Source organism: Epinephelus lanceolatus, chromosome 9 (genome assembly GCF_041903045.1).
Source record: "Epinephelus lanceolatus isolate andai-2023 chromosome 9, ASM4190304v1, whole genome shotgun sequence".
In the NCBI taxonomy this organism is placed as follows: Eukaryota; Metazoa; Chordata; class Actinopteri; order Perciformes; family Serranidae; genus Epinephelus; species Epinephelus lanceolatus.
In genome coordinates this window covers 14,371,356-14,396,233 of record NC_135742.1, presented here as the reverse complement: position 1 = coordinate 14,396,233, position 24,878 = coordinate 14,371,356, and the positions used below count along the sequence as shown (strand labels likewise).

The following is a 24,878-nucleotide window of genomic DNA, read 5'->3' as shown; positions in this document are numbered from 1 at the left end:
TGCAAGTTTTCTCAACTGACTTTAAACGCAGCATAGATGCAGCTCACAGTGATGTATCATGTTTAGCACTATATTATATTTTATACAGTTAAAATCTGTGTAACATTAATAACCAGAGGGACCTGTCCTGACTTTGCGGTGGGCGGAACTTAAACGCTGACGACTACAAAACAGACAGCCCGTACGTCATCTTTCAAACTCCAGTGCGAGACGAGCGATCATGCCAAGTCAGACCTGAACAAGGCTCCAAGAATGCCCTCTGCACCCCTACTGAAGGTATTTCAATGACTCTGCTCTTCTTTGTGGATAATTATCAATGACATTTCACTGCTGGCTGTTAAGCTGCAGCTGCAGGTTGAGCCGCGTCACAAAAACTATGAAATAAACAGTAACGCTAGCTGTTGCTAGCTGGTTAGCTAGCTGTTATGTGTCCTCGCTAAGCTAACAGAAACGTTAGCTGGTTGGGCTATATGTGGTAAGTTAGCTAACAAATTAGAAGGCTAACACGGTTATGTTGACGGTGTGTCGGCTGCGTGTGTGGCAAAGTTAAACGTAGTTAACTCGGAAGAGGAGGAGGTAACGATACAGGCAGAGGAGACTGCATTAGCTAGGAAGCTAGCTAACGCTAACAGCATGCAATAACAAGCTCTTAAAGTCAGCGAACGTTGGGTTGGTTCGCTAACGTTACAGTTAGCCAGGTAACTTGAGTCGTTGGGTACCGTTACATTTGTGTAAACAGTCTCCTCAATTAACCTCGCGGTGATGCCTTTATTAGTTAGTGATATGTTTGGTAACACGAGTAGCGCCAGTGTTAACCTCAGCTTTTCCACTGAGCTCAGATTTTCGGTTAAGTAACGTTACTGTCGAAGTTGACAGCTAATAAAAGTCTGTTAACGGTTAACCGGAGTTAAGGCAGACAACAGTGTTGGAGAGGGCGAAAATGGCACAATAATCGCCAGATCTCTGTATGCTCAACTCACACATTGAGTTCACACTGTAGCTGTGTTTTATTCAGCTGCAAAGTTGTGCAACAGTCTGGTCTAAATTACATGATGAGCAGTTGCAGCCAAGAAAAGCTTCTGTACAAAGAAATGGAAAAAGGAAACACAAATGGCATACTGCTTCTCCAAAGTAAGGCCAGCTAACAAAGTAAAGCATTTAATAGACAATTCTGTTGACATACATTGTGTCCAGGATGTTTAGATTGCGCAAGGACTATTTTCATATTAACTGGTCGTTTCATCCTGCAGTTACAACACAAGTGAACCATGGAAAATTCAGGCAGGTCATACCGGGCGAGGCAAGGTGGCTGGGAGAGGGGAGCGGGAGCAGACAGGGCAGAAAGCTGGAGGATCCAGGACCAGGGCAGAGGACAGAACTACAGATCAGAGGGAGGTCAGCAGGGCAAGAACCAGGGAGGACCCTACCGAGCCAGTCCCAAGAAGGGAGGGCTGGGGCCTCTGAGCTACTCCCCTGGTGGATTCAGAGGTGGACACAGCCCCTCGCAAAAGGATGACCTGCGGTGGTTCTCGGGTCCTGAGAACATTGGTGGGAGTCGAGAAGATAACTGGAGAGACCGCTTGCAGCCGCAGCAGCATTGGAGGAGGAGTACCCAGGGAGAAAGTCCAAGGGAGGACAGGGAGCAGGGGAGGAGAGAGGACAGTGATGGCGGTGCTCATAAATCAGGTGAGAATTGGGAAATCAGACTCTGGGAAAAGGGATGAACACTTTTAAGATTAGCCCCTTATAATAGAAAAAAGGCAGTCTGCCTAATGCAGCGGTCTCAATGGACATCTTTAAAAAGCTGATGTACTTACTTGATTCTTGCACTCTTGGGGTTGTGCCCACATAGTTGTGTGCACTTATCACACTTATTATCAGTCGCTTTGGACAAAAGAGTCAACTAAATAATTGTAATGTAAAAACAGGAGACACTTGTACACATGTACTCTGTTAAAATCTATCGTGAATCGGACCGTAAGAACTGCCTGTACTCCATCGCCCACGACATAAACACATCACTGATTAACTTTCTCCTCTAAAACACATTCAACACATTTTTGACACCTGTATTTCTTCTCTCCAAAGGGAGGAGACGGAGACACAGGAACAAGAATAAAGCTTATGCTGAAGAGAACAGGGGCCCTGTGATTGAAGAGTCCACACTCTCAGCCAAAGAGCTGCGCAGCCTACGGCAAGCAGAGAGGCGGCTTAACAGAGATGAGATCTACAGCACGAAGAGGGTACAGGCTCCCATTGTGGTAGCCCAAATTGTCTATATATGCTTTAGAACTGCAGAGTAATCAAACATGAAAATAGTTGCACCCCTAATTTGCTTTGATGAATCTTTTAGGTCAGTTTGCCCTCATAAGACATTCTTTCTCTAATTAGAGTTGTTTCAGTGATGCAGTGTTTGATGTTTATGAGGTATAGTTGAGGCAAGAACAAGACGGTATAATTATCGCAGCTTTTGTGTGATGTCTGATGTACTTTCCTCCTTTTTGAAACGGGTTCAGAAGTCCCACAACAACACCGGTGCACCTTACACCTGCACTCTGTGTGATGTTCTGCTGGAGTCTGTGTCTGACGCTTACAGACATATCAGAGACAAGCGGCACAAGAAGAGAGCCAGGGTGAGAAATGATCGCATTATGCAACTCATTATTTGTGATTACTCTAAACTTTTGTAGACAGATGATGCTATCATACTGTCACTGTGAAGTTTTTAATGTATTAAAAACTGATTTATTTACTTGTTTGTGTTTATAGGAGAGGCAAGAGCAGGTGATGCTGACTGAGATTCTGCCTCCTGGTCCGGAGCAGATCAGTGCAGTGACTGCAGCACTGGAGGCTGTTGTTCGGGATCATGGCTTGAATGACCAGGATGTTGAGACGAGACAAAATGTTGTCTCTATGATGCAAGATCTCCTTCTGTCCGTCCTGCCTGGTAAGTCACCCAGGGACATTTAGGAACAGAGACATGGTGATACTTCTTTGAAGCAAACGGGCTGTTGGCTCTGTTAATGTTAATAACATTATTTCCTCCCTCTTTCTCTTACTTGTAGAGATCAACCTCAGGCTTTATGGATCATCTTGCACTAAGTTTGGATTTAAGGATTCTGATGTCAACATTGACATTCAGTATCCACCTCACGTGAGTAGCCCAGTGTGAGTTCGATAGTGTGAATACTGTATTTTTTGTTTTGTTTGTTTTTAATTGGGTGTTGTCACATTTTTCAAAAACGCTCCCACAACTCTCAGGAAAAGATACAGCTTTTATTAGTCCAGTTTGATAAGACATTTGAGGTTCAGCATAGTTAATATTAGTGTTAGATATTCAATCACATCATATGTGTGGCAATCTAGAGAAAGCAGTAGAGGAAGGGAAAGTTGTGCTATTGTTGTTGGCGTTTTTTAATCATCTTTGAAGGTTACTGTTTTGTGGAAGTCGTGTTTTGTGAGACATGCCACATTCATGTCTTTTTTTTTTTTATATTGTATTTATGTTGTATAAAGGTTTTGAAATGGAATGTATTCACAGATGCATCAGCCCGACGTCTTGTTGTTGGTCAAGGAGAGCCTCTCTGTGAGCCGTGAGTCACCTCTTATTCATCTAATCGCAAGACTTTCCTTTGTTTTTTAAAAAAAAAAAAAAAAAAAAAAGCCACCATAGGAAACTTAATGTGCTAGACTGTCATGGAAGTTTTAAATGTAACTTGTCTTGTTGTGTTCTCAGCTCTCTTTGTTGATATGGAAGCGGATTTTCACGCCAGGGTGCCTGTGGTCATCTGCAAAGAGAAAAAGAGGTGGGCGTTTTTCAGTCGCTGGATTATTTATTTGTCTGATTTTAATTAATCAGACTCTATATTTATAGAAACTCTGGAGTCATTGATCATTAAGCAATTATGAAACAGCCAGAGTGTTTTTTTTTTTTAAAGAGAGAAAAAGGCCATTGTTCACATCAAGGTTACATTTCCAAACGCACTAAGAGCAGTAAATAGAAACTGAAACTATTTTTCTTAACAGTGGCCTGATCTGCAAAGTGAGCGCAGGGAATGAAAACGCATTCCAGACCACCTCCTATCTTTCTGCTCTGTCCAGTCGGGAGCATCTCCTCCTCCCACTGGTTTTGGGCCTCAGACGCTGGGCCCAGGTATGTGTCCAGTTGAGACCCTGACCTGTTGCTTACATTAGACAGGCAACCAGTAAAAGCTGCTCATGCTTACATTGATTGTGTAAAACATCACATTTAATTCTCGTGTTTCTGCTTCTGGTTTAGATCTGTGAGATCGACCGTGCAGAGGAGGGTGGGCTGCCACCGTACGTCTTTGCCCTCATGGTTATCTACTTCTTACAGCAGCGCAAAGAGCCCCTCTTGCCTACCTACCTGAAACAAGAGGTGTGTGTTTCTTGTCAGCTTGAGCCTGAAAGAAAATACAGAGAATTAATTTCAGTATTTGTCATTTGTTTTCAACAGAAACTAATCTAATCATCTGATCTGTTTTCAGATTAAGGTGTTTTCACTCAGCAGGCTGTCAGACTTCAATCTCACACATACAGAGGATGGACATGTACACTGGGCTTACACTCCTTCCTCCAAAGAACAGCCAACAGATGGCATAAAGGGAAAGGTAATCACAAAGACACTAATGTGTTTTTTTTGTCTGAGAGGAGTGTGTTGGTTCTTTGTTTTTTGGAAGTTTGTTATGTTTATATATAGTTTTTATGATGCATTTAATTAAGTTCATCTAAGCTTTTCATCTAATATCACAATTAGCCTCAGAGGGTTTGACAGCATATGACATCCCTCTATCCTTGGACCCTCACAGTGGATAAAGGAAAAACTCCCCAAAAAACCCTTTTAATGGGAAAAAAATGTGCTGTGAATGTGCTGTTTGTAGATCTTTCTTTATCCATCACAGTAACCGAAAAAAGAACCTACAGAGACCTGTTACCCTTCTGGTACTATAGGTGATAATCTTAGTGAACAGATTATTTTTGTCAAAGTAAAGTTAATATATAGATGTCATGTTTTATCCCTCAAACTACATTGGGAGGCAACCGAAGCCCAAAAATTAGTTCCTGAAGAAGAGATTGATTGTCTTTATGTTTACAGGTGCAGTCAGCAATTCTAATCCAATACACTTCTCAAATTCATTGTTCAATCCGGTCAAGTATCTTTTCACGGTCTGATAGCTATCCGTCCTGTTTATGCGCTGAAGAAAAAACTGTGTTCATAAACAGCCCTGGCTCTGTAAATGGGAAAGTAAGAAAACTGCTCGGACTGAGCTGCACAACACTACACCGGCTACTCTCCCGCTTTATATCCTCACCCATGTGGAATGGAGCTACACCGTGATAGCAATAAAACAACTAACATCAGCGATATTACCTTGTCAACTTGAAACTGAAATATCTTACTTGCTGAAAAAAAAAGAAAAATATATCAGCAATCTTTCTCCAGAATTGCTGACTCACCCTTTTAATTAGGGAAAAGAAAAGTGAAACATGCTTTTGATCCTGAAAGTTTATGTTGTCTAATGTGTTCCCTGTAGGTACCGCTGGTGTTTCAGAGCCCTCACCCGCCCGTGGAAGTCGGGCTTCTCTGGGTGGAAATGCTTCGCTTCTACTCGCTGGAGTTCAACTTGGCTGACAATGTAATCAGCGTGCGGACCAGTGCTGTCCTCTCCCGAGAGATGAAAGACTGGCCAAAGAAACGCATCGCTGTGGAGGGTCAGAAGCTTTCTCGTTTTAAAGCTTGAATTTGAAGGTTTTACTTTTGGGTACTGGGAAAGTCACTCATGGACCTTTGCGGATTCCCAGGTTGAAATAAACAAGCAGCAAAGAAATGAAATGCCACTTTTGTAATTCAGTGTTTGCAGTTTAGTTCTGTCGCAGCCATTAATGAAATGTTAATACTGACAAATGCTACCTGACACTAGATTTGCTAATGAGTATATTCGCTTGTTAAATGATGAACGTCATCTTCTTCTCTGTTGATTACAAATTAAGACCTCTTACATGTTTTAACTGTAACTAATATCTGTGTGTCTGTGTTCAGACCCCTTTGCTGTGAAGAGAAATGTGGCCCGCACAGTCAACAGCCAGCAAATGTACGAATACATCCTCCACTGCCTCAAAACTACATACAAGTACTTTGCACTGCCAGTCAACACGCCAACTGCTAATCACAAGACGAAGGCCCAGCGTGGACCCACTCAAGGAGCAAACGCCGAGGCTTTGTGTGAAGACATTGCTTGCTTAGCAGATTTCAGTCAGCTCAGCATTCAGTCACAGCATGCAAGTCAACCTAAAGTTGTAGAAAACGGTCCTGAAGACTCTGATTGCATTATTGAGGAAGAGGAGGAGGTTGAAGAATACAGTGACTCAGACGAAGAGCGAGAGAAGGAAAAAGTGGACCCGGGCAAAAGCAGTCTGTCTGAGGATGAGGAGGACGAGGACATTGATGTGGATACACATAACAGACAACACTTGGACAGCTTCACCACAGAGGATGAGGAGATTTTCCCAGTGGACGAGATCTCAGGGGAGGAGCTTTTGTCTGATGAGGAGGGTCCAGATTTGGACACACCTGCTTCAATGGATGAGGAAGAGGAGGAAGAGTTGGAGCTGGCGCCTGTGAGTCTGTCACCTCCACATTGTGAGGATACAATTAAGGATGAGAGTCCAGAAAATAAAACCCAACCACAGAAGATTCGTTCTTATGAGTTCACCAAGCAAGCTTTCACCAGAGGCAAGGTGAGTGTCGCCTCATGTGAGTGTCTCTTTACATGCAGTTTGTCTTAATGTGTAAGTCAACAAATGACAAATGTAAAACTTAAGTGAACATTTTAAATCAGTTTTGCGTCTTTGATCATTTGGGTCGTAGGTGACTGGAAGTTAAACATGTAACGTGGCAAATAAGCTTGTGGACGTCATCTAAATTAAACTACTTTCAATCTGTCTCAGTCACACATGGTGGTGTGCAGCTTGTGCAAACGCGATGGACATCTGAAGAAAGACTGTCCGGAAGATTTCAAGAAAGTAGAGCTAGATCCTTTGCCCCCGATGACGCCAGAGTTTCTCAATGTCCTAAACAAAGTCTGTGAGCAGTGCTACAGTGAGTATCATGAAATTCCATAAATAAGTTTAGTTTTTTTCATGTTACATAAACATATTTCATGAAGAGTGAGGCTTATGCAAGAATGTTTTGTTTTTTGTTTTTTTTTTGAAAATTTGAGTGCTCTGAGTCGGATTCAGCAAACTAACTGCACAGCCTTGTTGTAAATTGTTCGTTTTCACTTATTGAAGGCCACCTGTTCATGAGTAGGTGTGCACTGTGAGATCCAATCATAGCATAAACAACATTGTTAATGTCCCAAGTGCTGTCAGTGATGATGTAGAAAGTGGGACCGCAATAGGGCCGTTTCTTAGTTGAGGCCTTGAACCACACGCTTGGAATGATTTCTTTATTGCTGCCACATATTGAGGGTGTGCAAGGTGGTAGATGAGTGTGGTTCTGAGACAAATAAAGAATATACAGCATGTTGTTGTACTCACGCAATGGACTGCTCACCAACAAAATCCAGCTACTGAAGTCCCAAAGTCAAGCTATCCATGGTGACTTTTCTCTGCCTGCTGCTGACACTCTCTTAATTGAAAATAAACAGAGCTGCACCATGTGGCATCGCCTTAGCTGCACATGGCTGATGGGACAAACAATCAACGAAACAACCAATCATGGCCACAGAACCCAACCAAAGTCCTGTAGTCTGGGGCCGTTAGTGGCCGTTTTGGTAAGGAACCGGAACCAGGGCGAGTGAGACAGGATCCGGAATTCGATGGATGCGCCTTTCCGTCAAAATAAAAGCACCAAGCTAATAAAAATGCGGTGAAACTTTAATTTAAAGAATATAATTTACAAGAAAAGCCCCAAGCCATAAGTTAACCCCTCATCACCCCAAATCGATGGTGCGCCAGAATTTAAAGTTTTACTTTGGTGAACACTTTTACTTTGGTGAATTTGGTGAATTCCGCATCCGCCCTCTAGACCGGAACCAGAATCCAGACAAAATTCAGAGTGAATAGAAACCAGGCTCTTCACTTTATGTGAAGAGCCTGGTTTTGTGAGGCTAAAGTCCTGCCTTCTTATTCAGTTGCCTTTTTTTCTATATAAGACTGAAAATGTTTCTAAAGAGTAAAAAAAAGACATACAAAACTTCTCTTGCTGTCAAAAATATGCAAAAGAAATCAGCTGTCACTGGTGTGTCATCTGAGCGGAGCAGCAAATAAAGAGATGATTTGACCTGAGTTTAGATGGCAAAAACAAAACCACAAAGCAGTTCATGACATAGACTGAGATCTGACGAGTCTGTTTCCTTTTTAGCTGACTTTGCGCCAGACGAACTGGAAGTGGGTGTAAGAGAACACATCCTTCAGGACCTGGAGACCTTTGTCAGACGACAGTTTGCTGGTGAAGTAAACCACCATCTTCACTGTTTAGCACCGTTTCATTTTTCAAACTTGAACTAGCATGATATTGCATTGATTTGACTTGGCCATGTTAGAATGCAAATTTATGGTGAAATTAACAGATCGTGTCTTTTTGCTGGACAGGAGCTCGACTACAGCTGTTTGGATCATCAAAAAATGGCTTTGGCTTCAGACAGAGTGACCTAGACATCTGTATGGTGCTGGAGGGGCAGGACACCATGGATGTAACTTATCATTTGAACTTTTACTGCATCGTACTGATATTTCATTTTCATTTAAACTCAGCATTTTGGTAATTTGGTGCGTGGTGTTTCTGCCACAGTCATTGTAGTTTAGATTAAATTAAATTAAATTATGAGGTATTTGTAGCTATTGATAATACTGACTTGTCATTGAGATTTATTTTGATCTCTAACCCATACATTTCTAACTTGGGTCATGAATTTCTTCCCCAGGATTTAGACTGCATCACTATTATTGAAAGCTTGGCGAGGCTGCTGAAGAAGCACCAGGGTCAGTAATAAGTCAAGGCACTTTTATTTATTTAAGATCACAATCTGTGCTGCAAACGACACTCTCTACCTCCCAGAAGGGGGTGACATTTGGTCAGATACCGTTTGGTGACACTAATCTTGAAACTGTGGTGATTGTGAAGGTCTTCAGTGGTGCTGGCGGGGAAGATATGTGTAATCACAGACATGGATGTAAACTGGAATTGCAACTTAACTAGTTCGCACAGGTGTATAACTGCAAGGCTTTAATTCTAGTTTTGTGATGTTGTCTTTTCCTGTTTATACTTGATATACGAAATGTTTTATTTTGTTGCCCATTTTAACCAGGACTCCCTGGCAGAAGAGATATTGTATGTCAGTGGGACCTTTTTGGTTTAATAAAGGATAAATAAAGTAAAATAATTAATCGCAAGTAAAATACAGAGTAAGAATTTTTGAAACACAAAATGTCAATGCATCTGGTTAATCTGTTCACACATCTGCACCCTGTCGACAGGTCTGAAGAACATCCTGCCCATCACAACAGCAAAAGTACCGATCGTGAAGTTCTACCATATTCGCACTGGCCTGGAAGGAGACATTAGCCTGTACAACACTCTGGTAGGGCCTTCTGTTTCATTAAATCTCATATTTGCTATTGAATAACTTATATTGTCATGCCTTAAGACAAACATTTTTCTTTTCAGGCCCTGCACAACACACATCTGCTAGCTTCGTATGCTGCCATTGACAGGAGAGTGAAGATCCTCTGTTACGTCATGAAGGTTTTTGCCAAGGTCAGTGTGCTTTACACACTCAAGGTGTCTTAGTGTGTCTCCAGTGTCATATAATATTATTATAATGTTTATTGTATTACATTATATTTATTTTTGTCCAATTATAGATGTGTGACATTGGGGACGCTTCACGTGGCAGCCTCTCATCCTACGCTTACACCCTTATGGTGCTATACTTTCTCCAGCAGAGAGACCCGCCAGTTATCCCTGTGTTGCAAGAGGTACAGATAATATTTTGTTCAAGATTCAAACTTTGTTTCAGTATGAAACCAACCCAGAAACTATATTTTATTGTAAATTCTAAATTTGCCAAGAATCTGCAAATGTTCAACTTCACACAACTGTTGTTTGTTGCAGATACATGATGGAAAGAAGAAGCCGGAGGTGCTAGTCGATGGCTGGAACGTATACTTTTTTGACGATTTAAAAGCACTTGTGAGTATTTTGTATTTTGACATATTCTGTCTGGGTGCCCCTGTGAACAGTTAAGCGAAGACGCATGTCAGACCATGTCTTAAGCCTTGTTTCCACTGAGTACTGTTCAGTTCAGATCGGTATGCTTTTTTCTGTTTCCACTGTGAAAAGTTGTGGATGGTACCAATGGACCAGTTCTGTACCGTCCCCATTTTTGGTCCCACCTCTGTTGGAGTACCTAGCGCACAGATCTGGTACTAAAAGGTGGAGCTGTGAACACTGCAGCCTGTTGATTGACCAATAGCAGATGTGCACTCTGCTCAGGGCTGAGTTATGGCTGGTTTTGAGGCTCACATACCCACTGTTCATAGTTCGGAGTGTCGTTCCTGTAGACTCCGGCAACACTAAACCCCTGAGCTTGCCTTAGAAGGACTAAACGCACAAACCTGCTATGTTTTTTTAGATATCTCATGTAGAGAGACTCTCACTGCAGCCTGTTTTATTTTGCTCTGATAATGCCACCCTGCTTCTGTGGATGATAAACGAGGTGCAGACTTCCATCTGTGTCACGGGTAATGAAGAAATACATTTAGTGCTGGACGGAGCAGTGAGTGACAACAACACTAGGGTCTAGGCACCATGTCTGAAGGGTTACTTTTGGTTCCAAAGGTACCATACCGAAAGCGTGCGGTGGAAACGGGGTTTTGATAACACGTGGATATTCCCTTCTTCTACCTGCAGCCCAGTCGATTGCCACAGTTTGGGAAGAACACAGAGACGGTGGGGGAGCTGTGGCTCGGCCTTCTCCGCTTTTATACCGAAGAATTCGACTTCAGAGAGCATGTTGTCTGTATCCGTCTGCACAACCGCCTCACCACATTCAACAAGCAGTGGACGTCCAAATACATTGTCATTGAAGGTCAGCTTGTGTGACAAACTCAGGGTCCAGACTCCTACAATAAATGAATAACAGAAAATACAGAAGCATAAGTATTGTTCCACTAGGTAGATGCAGCAGATGGTTATTTATCAAACAACACTTTGGGAATCCCTATTACATGCTCCATTCAGTTCATTAAATTCACATCAGTGTTAATGACTAGTACTGTAAGATTGTTTTCTGAATCAAATTGACTGTGTGGCTGCTCTGAGATATTTTTCATTGTTAATTTGTGCTGCTTTCTTTAATCTGTTTATATTCCAGATCCATTTGACCTGAATCATAATCTCGGTGCTGGTCTGTCCAGGAAAAGTATGATTATTATTTTATTATCTGCCTGTTTGTATCTTCGGCTGTCTCGTTGCCTTTGTTCCTGGTGTCTTTTCTAATTTATTTTCTTGTCCTTTTTTTGTCATTAAAACAGTGACCAACTTCATCATGAAGGCTTTCATCAATGGCAGAAAAGTATTTGGAACACCAGTCAAAATCTTCCCTCCCGTGTACCCCAGTCTGATGGTTAGTGTTCGCTCTCTAAACATAACATTTCCTTACTGAAGTGGCATTATAGAAGCATTCAAATCATAAATTGTCTTTATCTGTCTCAGGAATATTTCTTTGATCCCGAAGTCCTTACTGAGGGAGAGGTGGCTCCTAACGATCGCTGCTGCCGCATCTGTGGCAAGATCGGCCACTTCATGAAAGACTGCCCCATGCGTAAGAAGTGGGTATAATCACAAAGCATATCTGAATTTGTCGCAGTGTTTATAATTGTTTATCTGCACCATGTGTGGAGCTACATATTGTGGATTATATTTTTGGCCCAGGTCCAAACACAGACGGGACTCGGAGAGAAGGCCGGAGCACCTGCGAGACAAAATGGATGCAGCAGAGGATCAGGTCAGACACAAGAGCGAGCACTGGAGGAAAAGAGATGCACTGGAGGTGCGCTGCTGCTACCTGTGTGGGTCAAGTGCCCACATCAAGAAGGACTGCCAGCTGTACAGAAACCCTGCAGGTTCACACCAAGTTTATTATTTTATTTTAAGTTTCCTTTACTTTCTTATGCATGAAAATATAAAATACAAGATTATGCATTGATATAATTCATAAAGATTCAAAGAAAGTGACTGACTTCTTGCTCCATTTTATTTGTCATTTGCTAGGTAATGTGAAGATGGAGGGCTTTTCTTCTCCCTCTTCAGTCCACTTGAGGAATTTGAGAGAAAAGGAGAGACAGGTATGATCTTGTGACAGCCAATGAAAAATATTACTGACACTTTGGTAGACGGCTTATGTACACTGCTACACTGTTTATCTCCCTTTTTTAGGGTTCACCAATACAAGAAGAAAAGAAGAAGAGAAAGCAACAAAATGTGATATTAAGTCCACAAGCAGGTATGTAGATTCACTGTACTTATTTTGCCTTAATTGTAAATCCTTAGGCGGTCAACCTTTCATTGTGACAGTAACTAATTGTCAGTGTCACTGTATAGCCACTTTTCTGCCACTAAGAATGCAGCTCTCCCTATGATTGAATTATTTTTCCCCATATGCCCGACCCCAACAACCTGTTTGAGCCAAAACTTGTCTATAATTCATATACTCTGTACAGTAGAATTAGTTTCCGTAAAAATAGTTGACAGTGTTTTGTATTTTGGGTCAACTGTCTTGTTGTAGGATTGGTAAGGAGAGAGAATGAGAGCCAGACATGTTCATGTTTGCAGCAGGTTCAGGTTCATCCATCTGTCTGTGGACTCTGGATTGCACGCTTGCTGATGTTTGGGCTAAAGTTTAGCATTTTGCTCCTGTTTTTTTCTGTTGTTTTCATTATAGTCCAAGAGCATGTTCTGTGATTGATCGTACTTGTAACCTGAAATGGTTTTGTGCAAATAAAGCAGCAAACAAAACAAATACAGCGCTCAGTTTATCAGAATGGGGCAGTTTGCCCGATTTGACATTTAGCCTCATAAGAGCAGTTTTAACATTATAAACCTGTGTCCGTGCGGGTTTTGGAATGGTTTTTGACAATTGCATTCTGGTTTGTTTTAGGTAGCTTAGCCTGCCGAAATTTGGGTCGCTCTGGTCACAGGAAGAGCCCGGTGGAATGAGCAGCAGCAGCTGTGGCTACACAAACCACAAGGTTCTACTCTTGTCCAGGCAGGCAGCAACCCAAAGTCCAGAAACCATTGAATCTGAATGGAACTGTCGGGCCAATGGGAGCCCGTTAAAAGCCAAAGCCAGGACGCCTCGACTTGAAGCCAAATAGGGCCTTTTTATGTGTTTTTTTTTTCTTTCTTCCCCTCCTAAAGCTCTCCTTGTAAGAGGAGCTTTTTAAAGCTTTCATTTTAACAAGAGAAGCCATTACGCATGCACCTCATGTCTTTGTTTACCTACACTGCCAGTCAAGTTTTTTTATACTCATTACATTACAAACAATGTCAGTGTGAAATCTCTTAGACTATGTGAGTAATTGAGAAGTGTTTGGTACAGGACTAATAGTTAATTACTTCATTTGCCATAATAAGGCATATTTTACAGACGACATACTTTATATTTGTCTTATACTTGACGCTAACACTTTTTGACACTGTATTGGCTACACTGTCCTGACAGTCTGGTGTTTGTAAGCATTGCTACAGCTGTAAGACAAGTGATAGGTTGTTGTCTTAGACCTAAAGTGACTTGAGATCATTAAGCCAAGAAGTCATTTATCAATTCAGTTACTCCTTATTTTATGATTACAAGGTTTTTAGGATGAATTTCCAGTTATATTTCTTGAGATTTATCCCCCCAAAATAGGAAAAAGGTTGCTCAAAAGCTTTTGAATGGCAGTGTACGTAATGGCCAGGATCTTATTTTTTTTATGGAATTTGTTTTAAATCCTGTTTGATTTGTCCTCTGCACTGACGTCCATCAGTCCATCTCTCCTTCAGCCTTGAGAGCAGCTCTACCTACAGTATGTCTACGTGTTTGTGTCTCTGTGTTAGAGAAACTACCCTGTAGATATTTTTTCAGGATCATAGTTTTATTTTTTGAGACTGCTGATCCACTCCTGTTTCATAGATACATGTTGCCCCCCAACTGCCTTTCTTAAGTGTGAATTGAAGGACAGTGAAACTGCTAACCCTGACCCGTATGTGTCTCCACACATGCTAGGAAGTGTTGTAACTATAGTGCAAGAACATATACTGTAGTTGAGGCAGTTTGACAAAACGTTTCATGCTTACACTCAGTGGTGAAGTTAAAAAAACAACAACAAAATATCTGGTCCAGCTGATGGTGTACACTGCTGCAAACACTGTGTTCACTTACTCTTAAACTAGAGATAATCTCAGTTAGTTCAGTGAAGAAATAAATGTATTTATTTGCCACCAAGGCTTAATTTTGTTGTATTGGTGCCACAGATTGGTAGCTGCACTGTGTGAGGGTACACGCCCTTTAATTATGTTGCTGCTAGTTAATGTCTCAAAGACCTGCTTATCATTCAACTTTGAAGATGGATTTGCTTTATTGTTGTCCTAATATGGCTGAATTTTATTAAAAGAAATGTGTTGTTGATGGTATTGTAATCCAATTTCTTGTTTTAAAGCAGCTTTGTTTTAATGCCAGCTTTATTGCATTTCTTTTGTTGGACTCAAATGGGAGGTTTAGTTTGTAATTAAGGAAACCCCGTTCATGCCAGAAAAGGTTGGCTTGCAATCCATTTTGTGTCTCAAAGAATTCATTAAACTGAACTCAAATCCAAGTGTGGAATATTTCTTTGAAAATATTTTGTTTTCAAAACAGTGTTTCCTGGGTGTTTGATTTGAACATTTTTTTCCTCTGTATTTGCTTAACACATCTGAGCTAATACAGTAGCCAGTAAACACAACAACTGCACTATTTATTAAGTATTTTATTAGGAACTAAACTCGGATTGTGTAATTAAAAGTGAGTAATAAGATAGGGATGATAAATTAGTCCACCATGGTCACTGGATGTCATGTTTTTAGTAAAATCAATACAAGAAAAAAACGTACCACAAAAAGTAGCACAGTGGATTGAAAGCGCTGGGAAAAGGTGTTGAGTGGACCTTCAGTTGTGATAAATTTTTCAAAATAATTATTTTTATATTAATTTATTATCTATTGAAAAGTTTAAGTACAACACTGTGTTGTAACATTACAAGTAGGGTACACAGCAGCAGTACATTCCAGAGCCCTTGTGTGTCCTCTTAGTTTTATCCGTGATCCCATTGGCTGCCGCACCCGTCACTCATGATATTAGCCAATCATCGACAAGGAAACTGGGGAGACTACCATTGTTTTATGCGCTTGCGCAATTCAATGTTTTGATTTTTAACTGAAGCAACATGTCTGCCTCCTTGGTGCGAGCGACCGTCCGAGCGGTCAGCAAAAGAAAGATTCTGCCGACAAGAGCCGCACTGACACTGGTAGGTAATAAACTGTGGTTATAAATGAACGTTAAACATTTTTTTCCGCCTGTTCAGGAGTGTCAGCACACAAACTGCGCCCTTCATACCCGGCGTCCGTTAGCCAGTGATGCTAACGTTACGTGATCCAAAGTTAGCTAAGCTAGCTAACTGTCTGTGACTTTAACGTTGTGCGCAGTTATAAATTGGTTTCTACTTTTACGTAGCTTTCCTGTAGCATTAGTTTTAATCGTATTGGTGAGCTTGTAACGTTATTAGCCGATGTGCATACAAGGGCGTCTGTGACAGCTGTCGGTCGCAAGACGATAATTGCCCTGGGCTGAACTGATGCTATCCAATGCTAATTGCTAAGCTAAGCTGTTTGGTAACAAAATGTCATCGCCTGATCTGTTCGGTAACAGCGACAGTTACCATTAACAGTTTAACCACCATTAACAGTTTAACCACCATTAACAGTTTAACACAATACCGACAATAGTTTCAAGCCGTACACGTTAAGTTAGCCCCCCCGTCACAACTTTGAAAATATCTTTTCGTTTCTCCATCATAGAATATAACCTTTAAACCTTCTGACACTATACATCTGTTTTCCCAAACAGTGTTTCCCTCTTTGTGGCTAGTAAACTCACTTTTTATGTTGAAAATCGGTGGATCACCCATTTGATTTGCAAATAATTTATAGAAACAGTTTTTGCAGAATCGCAATACAAGGGCAGTGTGCATGAAATAAGCTCCATAGTTAAGTTAGCAGTTTACATAGTTTCTGAACCTTTTTGACATCAACAACACAAGGTTTTAGAAATAAGGGGGTGGTGTCTCAGTGAGCCAGAGGTCTTGAATATAAACCACATGATGGCTGACAAATATTTGTTATTGAGTAGAGAAACATGACACATTTGTCAACTAACTCAACAACTCTTATTTGTGACATCAATCTCTCCCGTAATCCTAAGCCTCTCTTCACTGGTAAATGTCTAATAGAGTAAACATACCAGAGAATAATCAGTAGTTAATGGAAAAGTATGAATGTAACGGTAACTGTCATGAAATACACTCTCAGTGATGCTCCAGCAGAGTCATGGTTTGTTATTATGGGCGGGATAAAAATGTCAATACCAGTTTGATGTGCTCTGCTAATGGTGCTGCTGCGAGATAACGTGTGTGTGTGTGTGTGTGTGTGTGTGTGTGTGTGTGTGTGTGGTGGTCTGAACTGATAAAGGTAGCAAGCTGAAGAAAATGTTCAGCAGTGTGAGGTCACTCAACACTAAGGCAACTATGATGTGTCATTAAATGGTTCTGTTGTAGTTACTGTCTTAATCTGTAAGAGGTAAAGGATGATGAGACAAAATACTGCCAAATGATGCATTAAATTTGATGTAACCTATTAATAAGCTGCAGGAGTTGTGTGTTTAGCCATTAGCCTTTATTAACTAAGATTGAAATGATTAAGTGCTGCAGTAATGAGCCCTAAAACCTGGAAATGACTTAGCATTTTTTACTTCCTGTTCCCTTGTCTCGAAATCTGTGGGTTTTCTGTATTGGTTTTGGGTTAGATGCCTGAAGGAAGGTCTGTGGTTAACACAACCATAAGACATTTTCAAATTTTGTTCTTCAACATAAATTACATGAGTAAATACACCACTTGTAAAATGTAAAAGTTTTATTTGTCTTAAAAAAGGCAGCTGCTAACAGATGGCTAAATGAGATTACAGAAGTTGTCTGGGATGTTAAATGCCATCATGCCAAACACGAACACTTTTGTTTGCCACAGAGCTTATTTTCTGCAATAATCCAAAATCCAATGGAAATATATCGTAGGCCTTTTGTCAAGGAAACCAGGATGATGCTAACTTCCAGAATGGCTTACAAAGAAAACATCGTCCCTGCAACACTCTGTGACCTAAAGGCCAAGTTATCATTTCACTTAGTTGACATTATAGTGATGAGACAACTCCAGGCTGTGACACAATTAGGGTGCACTGTACATTTGGCATCAGCAATTTAACACATAGAGATGAGCACACCGGCTTTAAAGGATTAGCACCATGTGGCTAATGTGGTGCACCTGAGTCTCCTAAATGCCAGCACACAAGAGCTCCAAACACTGTGCTCCATGTTTACTGCACCTACGCACATTCAATTACAGCACTAGCTACAGGAGTGCAGGCTATTTCATTATACTGTAGGTACTTGGTAATTTCAGACCAGATGAAGTGGTCGCTCGTGCAATAGAAACTTCAGTCATAGAAACATAAACTAGCTCCAAAGGCTGTTTCTTTACCCTCATTCATTTGCTCAGTATGTTCGAAACAGTCAGTTTTGCTAAATACACTGAATCCAATGTATAAAGTAACAGTTTTTATCTTCTGTTGTCTTTTCTTCAGACTCCAGCAGCTGTGAACAAGATCAGGTTTTTGTTGCAGGACAAGCCGGAATATGTGAGTAAATGACAAAATCAACATTCACTGAAACATCATATCATCAAACAGACAGTGCCTCTCCACATCCTGTGTAATGGCAGCAGGGTGCAATATTGTTTTCAGTCTCAGCAATTGTGTAACACCCATTTCATGCAGTGATTGGCCAGCTGTCCAGAGCTGAGAAAGTGAGCTTGGTTTGAACTTCTCCCTCTAGGTCTTTTTTCGTCTGTTACAGAACAGTTTGTGGCACTTTTCATGTGTAAAAACAGGTGCAACTCTACATACTCTACACACTTGCTTACTGTGACTGTGTGGTTATATCCATTTTTAAATAATATTACGCCCTCTCAGTGATGGCTGTTTTTTTTTTTTTTTTTTTCAGTCCACCTTTGAACATGGCATTAAAAACTGATGAAACAGTCAAGTAGTGGTTGCTGAAGAGGTAAATGACACTGGATGGTAATGTCGGTCTGGCTCTTTATAGATCGGTTTGAAGGTTGGAGTGAGAACACGCGGTTGCAATGGCATGACTTACACACTGGACTACGCCACGGAAAAAGGCAAATCTGACGAGGAAGTGATGCAGGATGGTAAGCCTTGTCTTATTTTTGTGTTTTCCTTTTACTAAAAGATTTTGAACATTTGAGTGAAGACAGGCAGAACAAAGATCAAATACATCAAGGTTTTGAGCATTCATTGCTGATACTATTTTCATAAAACCGCTCGGGGGTGCTAAAGATGGAAAAGTTCAAGTTCCACACTTAGTGGCTTTAATTAAAAATATATTTTTGTGGAGTTAAAAGGCCTTTTCACACCAGGGATGACTGGAAATATCATAACAAAAATCCAAAATATTTTATAATGATTTTTTGTGTTTAAACCTTGCACAGCACGGCCTACTGTGCTAGCTTGTGCTATCTGGACAGAGAGAGCAGAAGAGTGGCTCACAGAGACAGTCCTTCAGCGCTGCATCGAGTGACAGCAACAGCTGATCGTCGACATTCGGCCTCTTTTGTAGCTATTGCTAATCACCAGCACAAGCCAGTTCAGTTGCTACACCTCATCAGATGCCGTCTTCAGATTCCTCAGCCTTCATGGTCATTATCTAAAGCCCAGCTCAGACCAAAGATCCACGATGAGACGAGTTGAAACATGCAACTACTTGCAATGCATTGTGCAACGTTCTAAAAACCTGCCAGTTCACACCAATGCAACTAGATGAGACAGTGTATCATCTCTGTGCAACAACTCTCTGTACCTCCACTTTGTTTTCCAGCTTTTCAGGCTTAGTTTGTGGCTAAATATATTTTGTTGCTTTGTAAAATATGAATGATGATAGTGATAGTGAGATACTGGCTACAGTTGCATTTGTTGTAGTGACAAACAGGCAAAAATGTTCCAAAATGCAAATTATTGGTCTGAACTGGGCTTTATGATTTGTCTGTTTGTCAAAGAAGAACTCTATTCTGCGAGACCAAATGGATCAGTTGATCAATATCCATATTGTATGACAGTATGAACAGAATTAGAAGATAATAATTTTTGCCCACGTGATCAGTCGATCATTTTATTTCCGGGCTTTTTTTTATGAGCATTTGATAGTCTCAAAATTCAAAACAGCTGCAGGAAAAGAAACCCTGCACTGCAAAATATTAAGTTTTCAGATTCAGTGTGGATGGGCTTAAAGACATAGATTGGGTTGATTGATGTATGATTTGTCCTCATTTAGTCTGAGTAGACCATAAGAGCTGTTTTGCTGGTAACATATAAACCCAGAACATTCTGGCTGAGTATTGACATGAAGGTTAGACTTTGAGTAATAGCTCTACTGTTACTGTCTTGCAGGTGTGAGAGTGTTTATAGAGAAAAAGGCTCAGCTGACCCTTCTGGGAACTGAGATGGACTTTGTGGAGTCGAAGCTGTCCAGTGAATTTGTCTTCAACAACCCTAACATTAAGGGCACATGTGGTTGTGGAGAAAGCTTCAACATCTGAGCATCATGGAGCCATTGCCTCCCCCACCCCTCCTCTCGCTCCAAACCCTGTCCCTCCCCTAAAGACTGAGAGACTGAATGTTGACGAGGATGTCAGGCATCAGGAAATCTCTGACATGTGGATGTGCCTGCATTACTACCACTGCTCCTCCTGCGGACCACTCGCATACACACACACGTAAAACCCACGTATGCATATTCATACTAACAGGAAGGTTTTAATTCAATCAGTGTAGTCACAACTATCTCAACATGTTGATTTTAGGTTCACATACCTCAATTTAGACAACTGTTTTTTTTTTTACTCTGCTCTGCATCTAAAAATAAGAAGGACCTCAAAGGCAAGATGTTTTTTAATTTTGTGCCTAGCTGCCATTTTACACTTTTACGTACATTATATTCAGAGATCCAGTCTAATTTCACCATGACTTGTATGCAGCAGGAAATGGCACAGCATGGCCCAAGGACATGCGCAGTGAAGGTGGGAGTTGCCCATGTGTAAGTAGGATTTGATACTATTAGTTATCTGTTTTTTAAATTTAAATCTGTCCACCAAAATCTACAGGCCAACATCACCTGTTTGACTAACACACTGTAAGACAGTGTCCCATCACCCAGTGTCATGTACCCCGCAGTATGCAGAAGTGGACGAGTGTGAGTGTCTTGAAACTGCTTTATTAGTTTGTAAAGTGTATATTTATCTCTGTGTGTAAATATAAAGAATGTATATCTCCCTTGAACCACACAAACGCACAAAAAAAAAATCATAACGCACAAAACAAGTATTCTTCACACAAGAATACATGAGGTCTGTGTTTCTTTTTGCTTTGATCAAAGCCAGGACTTTGTGTTTGTACTGTGCAATATGTCTGTGTACATATGAAATAATAAATAGATAAATCCAAGGATATGAAATTGTGCGGCCACTGTTTTGTGTTCAACAGTTTGACTGTGGGTGTGCCAGGGTGATTGGTACATCATGACTGAACTGATAAACTTAGACTAGTTGTCATGGAGATGGCTCATTTGTGAGAAACAGATGGATTCTGTGTCACTGAAATTTTGAAGTTGACATCACTTTTATGGTGACTGTATCCAGGCAGAGGAGGAGAAGGTTCAGTTATTTCTAAAGATTTATTTTAATCATCCCTCGTTTATGGTTTTAATGCAGCAGCACAGAACATATACAGCCATAACTATTATTACCAAAGCTGATGAACATGCTGATGAGCAAATATCTACCCATTTACAGCAGCAGCTGAGTAACTGTCAGCATTAGTTTGGAGTTAAGGGATTAAGCAGCACTACATCTGATGCATTGTAGTCTAGTTATCACTTTGCATTTAACTATTATTTAGTCTCCACTTACTCCTGAGGAAAATATCTGGGTCCTTAGCGGCTAAAAGCTTCACTATATTTGCCAACTTTGTCTGCCTTCTGTTTTGGCATGCAGTATATAGGGGCTAGGCATCGAGAAATGATACTGGTAGCACAGTATACAGTGGATGGATCACTTAAAGGGGTCCAGAGGGGCCCCTAGCCTTCACTTGCAAATGTCAACTATTAAATTAACCCCACATGAACCAGGAGTAGACTCAAAATGACCACAAAGAGACACTGAATGGCTACAAAGGATTACAAACCCACAAAAAAAGATGCTTAACGACTAGAAAGATGCAAAACCATCACAAAGTCTTTGTAACTTGCTCCTGTGTGTTTGCATATCTGTATCCTGAGCTTCCTTTTTAATTTTATTTTGGCAATTTGTGCTATGAAGTACACTATGTTTACAAAGAAAATAAGGCCAAGTGTTAAAAATATCCACAACCACCCATTTAAAGGCTTTGGCTGAGATCAGATCACCACCTACTGACCCCCGAAAACAACAGCACCACCTTCTCCACCTTAAAGAACTCAGGGAGAGGCACTTCTAACACCAGAGGGACTTTTAGATCTAGAGCCGTCCTCCCTGTAAACATCAGCCAGCTGTCCAAGAGAGACTTCAAGAGAAAGATTACTTGCCTCAGGACCTGTTTCTGCCCCCATCATCACTGCTGTGGCTTCATCCCAGGAGGGACAGCTGCAGCCTAGTTCACCATCCCCAAACCCTGCCCTCCTGGTAGCAAAGTCTAAGATGCAGCCTTCTGACTCAGCCTCCTCTATTAGACAACAGCTTAAAGAGCACATGATGCATCCACACATCCTGGGTGTGCAGGCTTGGGCCAAACAGCACTGTGAACCTTGAAGGACGCTGCCTGAACAGTTTCCCCAGACTGGTAAAAAGAAAAAATTACTCATTACATTCACAAATACAAATACATTTTTATTGATCTTCATCCACACAACTAAGCTGAAACTAACTACTTTTTTTTGGTAAAGATTTAAATTACTAAATTTTAACAAAAAAGCAAAACAGAAAAAGAATGACGCCCATGTCTTGCCACAGATTTCTGCCCCATTCGACAGTAAATGTCACAGTAAGTGCCCGTTAATGACGCTGTAGCTACAGGAGAGCTGTTTCGTAAGTGACCCTGTGTTCTGACATATGGTGAGTCACAGAGGACATAAAGGAGATGATTTTCTGGATAATGAGGGAACTTGTCTGTGATCTGGAAACTGCTTAGTTAAGGTCTTCACTTTTTATGTTTCCTCTCAACTGAATGATTTTTAAGGTCACAAGAACCAAGTGTAAATGAACGGAATGTGAAAAGAGGATGTAACCATAGTAATACTGAGACATCATTTTCTTTTGATCACATAACAGTTTCAAGATCACTGCGAACAAAGCTTGTTAAGTTGATCATGACACCTTCTGTTCTTACCCTGTATGGAGCATAGAAAAGAAAAAGAAATCACAGTGTTTTTGAACAATCAGTGAATTAACAGTAAGTCATTTAATTATTGTGATGCTCGTTCCTGATCCAGGGCCCACCACTGACTGGTTCTTTGAGGACCTAACAGACCTCCAGAAGAAGCTGTATTTAGGTGCCTCAAAGAAATCTGGAGTCCCGAGGAACTCTCAGACAGCTGGGAAAACTGCTCACCATGATTAATCAAAACCCACGTCTGTACCACTTAATTAAAGCAAAAGACACAAAGAGGATAAAATCAAACTGAAACCAGCAAAGAGAGTTTGACAGTCGTTATTTTTACATTGCACTTGTGTGTTTAAGACTGATCATTGCTGCAGCACCGACAAAGACAAGGATGAACAAGAAGTTAGTTACACATGATAAATATTAGAAACCACAAACTGAGAGCTGTTTGGTGCTGTGTCTGCAGTGATGTGGGCGCTGTGCTGGACCGTTGTGGTGAAGAGAGAGCTGAGCCAGAAGTCAAAGCTTTCGATTTACTGGTCCATCTACGTCCCAACCCTCACCTATGGTCATGAGCTCTGGGTAGTGACCGAAAGAATGAGATCACGGATACAAGCTGCAGACATGAGTTTCCTCCGTGGGGTGGCTGGGCTCAGCCTTAGAGATAGGGTAAGGAGCTCGGACATTTGGAGGGAGCTCGGAGTAGAGCTGCTGATCCTTCGTGTTGAAAGGGGTCAGTTGAGGTGGTTCGGTCATCTGATCAGGATGCCTCCTGGGCGAGGTGTTCCAGGCACGTCCCACTAGGAGGCCCCGGGGCAGACCCAGAACACGCTGGAGGGATTACATATCTCATCTGGGCTCAGCATGTTGCTGCAGGAACTGTCACTTCACACCAAAAAGGTTTCAGGTTTAAACTATGTGGAGTTTGCATGTTCTCCCCGTGTCAGCGTGGGTTTTCTCCGGGGGCTCCGTCTTCCCCCCACAGTCCAAAGACATGCAGGTTAATTGGTGACCAAATTGCACATAGGTATAAATGTTAGCATGCATAATTGTTCGTCAGCCCTGTGATAGTCTGGCAGCCTGTCCATGGTGAATGCGCCTCTTGCCTAATATCAGCTGTCCTCAGTTCCCCTGCAACCCTGAGACGGATAAGTGTGTTAAGTTCCGGTTTTGTTTGGACCCCAAAGCAGATACTGATGCAGGTCCTGAGCACAACAGGAAAAAAACACAGGTAAGTACAAAAGAACTCTAGCAACACTAGAAGAACAGGCAGCAAAAACACGGCTATGCAACAAGCTGATCACAAGAAACAAAATGTAAGAACACAGAGCTCTACCGAACATGACGGAATTATCTGGCAGCATAGTGGAGTGAAGACCAGGCTTTTGTAGACAGGAAGATGAGGTGAGTGAAGACAGGTGTGCCTCATCTGCTGCTGCAGGAGAAGCCAGCCACACCCCCTGACACACACATGCACTGCAGAACAGAAAAGAGGGGAGTGAGAGAGAGCAAACACAAAAACATACCACAGGAACCAAAATCACCACAAAGTGGTTACAGATAATAAATGAATGAATGTTTTTTCTTCACTTGGGGCTGATCACTCCAATGTGTCTGTTTTAAAGCAGCCCGGTTTCCTCCTTCCTGATCCTGCACTTCTTCTTCTTCAAGAAGAGAGAAGAGTTTTACATGTCCGATGGCCGGGACAACCTGCCAAACAACTGCTGCAAAAACAACAATCGTCACCACTGTACTTGAACACTTAATCTCCACCTGTGTCACGCTGTGCACTTGGCACTGTCTGCTACTTGTTACTTTGCAGCAAAGGCCATGAAGGATAATGACAGCTTTAAAAACTGCTGTGATGTGCAGGAGATCAAGCTGTACTGTCACCACGACCCCCGGCTGCCTCTGTGGCTCATCTGTTTTCATTTTGGTTTACAGGGAGGTATCACTCATTATGATTTCCTAGTGTATTAATTGTTATTACATACTATTGATAAAATGCAATTTGGTGGAATAACTTCAGACTGTGATAAGAGTTTGGAGAGCATGTGACACCTATTATCTCAGAATCAGTTC

The 24,878-nt window shown here is 41.4% G+C and overlaps 2 protein-coding genes and 1 long non-coding RNA gene across 3 annotated transcripts; 2 read left to right on the top strand and 1 right to left on the bottom strand.

Annotated features, from left to right (window-relative positions):
- Positions 1-143: 143 nt before the first annotated feature.
- tut7 (terminal uridylyl transferase 7) lies at positions 144-13,383 on the top strand. The gene is made up of 29 exons (XM_033619715.2): positions 144-276; positions 1,251-1,686; positions 2,089-2,243; positions 2,517-2,633; positions 2,770-2,947; positions 3,066-3,154; positions 3,542-3,593; positions 3,737-3,806; positions 4,027-4,153; positions 4,280-4,399; positions 4,509-4,631; positions 5,556-5,733; positions 6,062-6,759; positions 6,970-7,120; positions 8,387-8,473; positions 8,617-8,717; positions 8,949-9,006; positions 9,502-9,605; positions 9,692-9,781; positions 9,889-10,002; positions 10,139-10,216; positions 10,937-11,114; positions 11,400-11,447; positions 11,560-11,651; positions 11,741-11,856; positions 11,960-12,150; positions 12,299-12,372; positions 12,464-12,530; positions 13,185-13,383. Exons 2-29 carry the CDS (start codon positions 1,269-1,271, stop codon positions 13,241-13,243), a joined length of 3,933 nt encoding a protein of 1,310 aa, XP_033475606.1. The 5' UTR covers positions 144-276; positions 1,251-1,268; the 3' UTR covers positions 13,244-13,383.
- Positions 13,384-15,465: 2,082 nt separating this feature from the next.
- Positions 15,466-20,895, top strand: isca1 (iron-sulfur cluster assembly 1). The gene is made up of 4 exons (XM_033618894.2): positions 15,466-15,567; positions 17,952-18,005; positions 18,472-18,577; positions 19,833-20,895. The coding sequence occupies exons 1-4, from the start codon at positions 15,487-15,489 to the stop codon at positions 19,979-19,981; spliced, it is 390 nt and encodes a 129-aa protein (XP_033474785.1). The 5' UTR covers positions 15,466-15,486; the 3' UTR covers positions 19,982-20,895.
- A 1,399-nt stretch (positions 20,896-22,294) lies between these two features.
- LOC144464256 (uncharacterized) lies at positions 22,295-24,739 on the bottom strand. The gene is made up of 2 exons (XR_013492014.1): positions 24,133-24,739; positions 22,295-24,001 (listed from the first exon to the last, which is right to left on the bottom strand). It is a non-coding gene; the product is annotated as an uncharacterized LOC144464256 (long non-coding RNA).
- Between the last annotated feature and the right edge of the window lie 139 nt (positions 24,740-24,878).

Coding starts and splice junctions, on each gene's coding strand:
- tut7 (XM_033619715.2), top strand. CDS start 1,269: ATGGAAAATTCAGGCAGGTCATACCGGGCGAGGCAAGGTGGCTGGGAG. Junction 3,594..3,736: donor GGAGAGCCTCTCTGTGAGCC/GTGAGTCACCTC, acceptor TTGTGTTCTCAG/CTCTCTTTGTTGATATGGAA. Junction 10,003..10,138: donor TTATCCCTGTGTTGCAAGAG/GTACAGATAATA, acceptor TGTTTGTTGCAG/ATACATGATGGAAAGAAGAA.
- isca1 (XM_033618894.2), top strand. CDS start 15,487: ATGTCTGCCTCCTTGGTGCGAGCGACCGTCCGAGCGGTCAGCAAAAGA. Junction 15,568..17,951: donor CAAGAGCCGCACTGACACTG/GTAGGTAATAAA, acceptor TCTTTTCTTCAG/ACTCCAGCAGCTGTGAACAA. Junction 18,578..19,832: donor CGAGGAAGTGATGCAGGATG/GTAAGCCTTGTC, acceptor ACTGTCTTGCAG/GTGTGAGAGTGTTTATAGAG.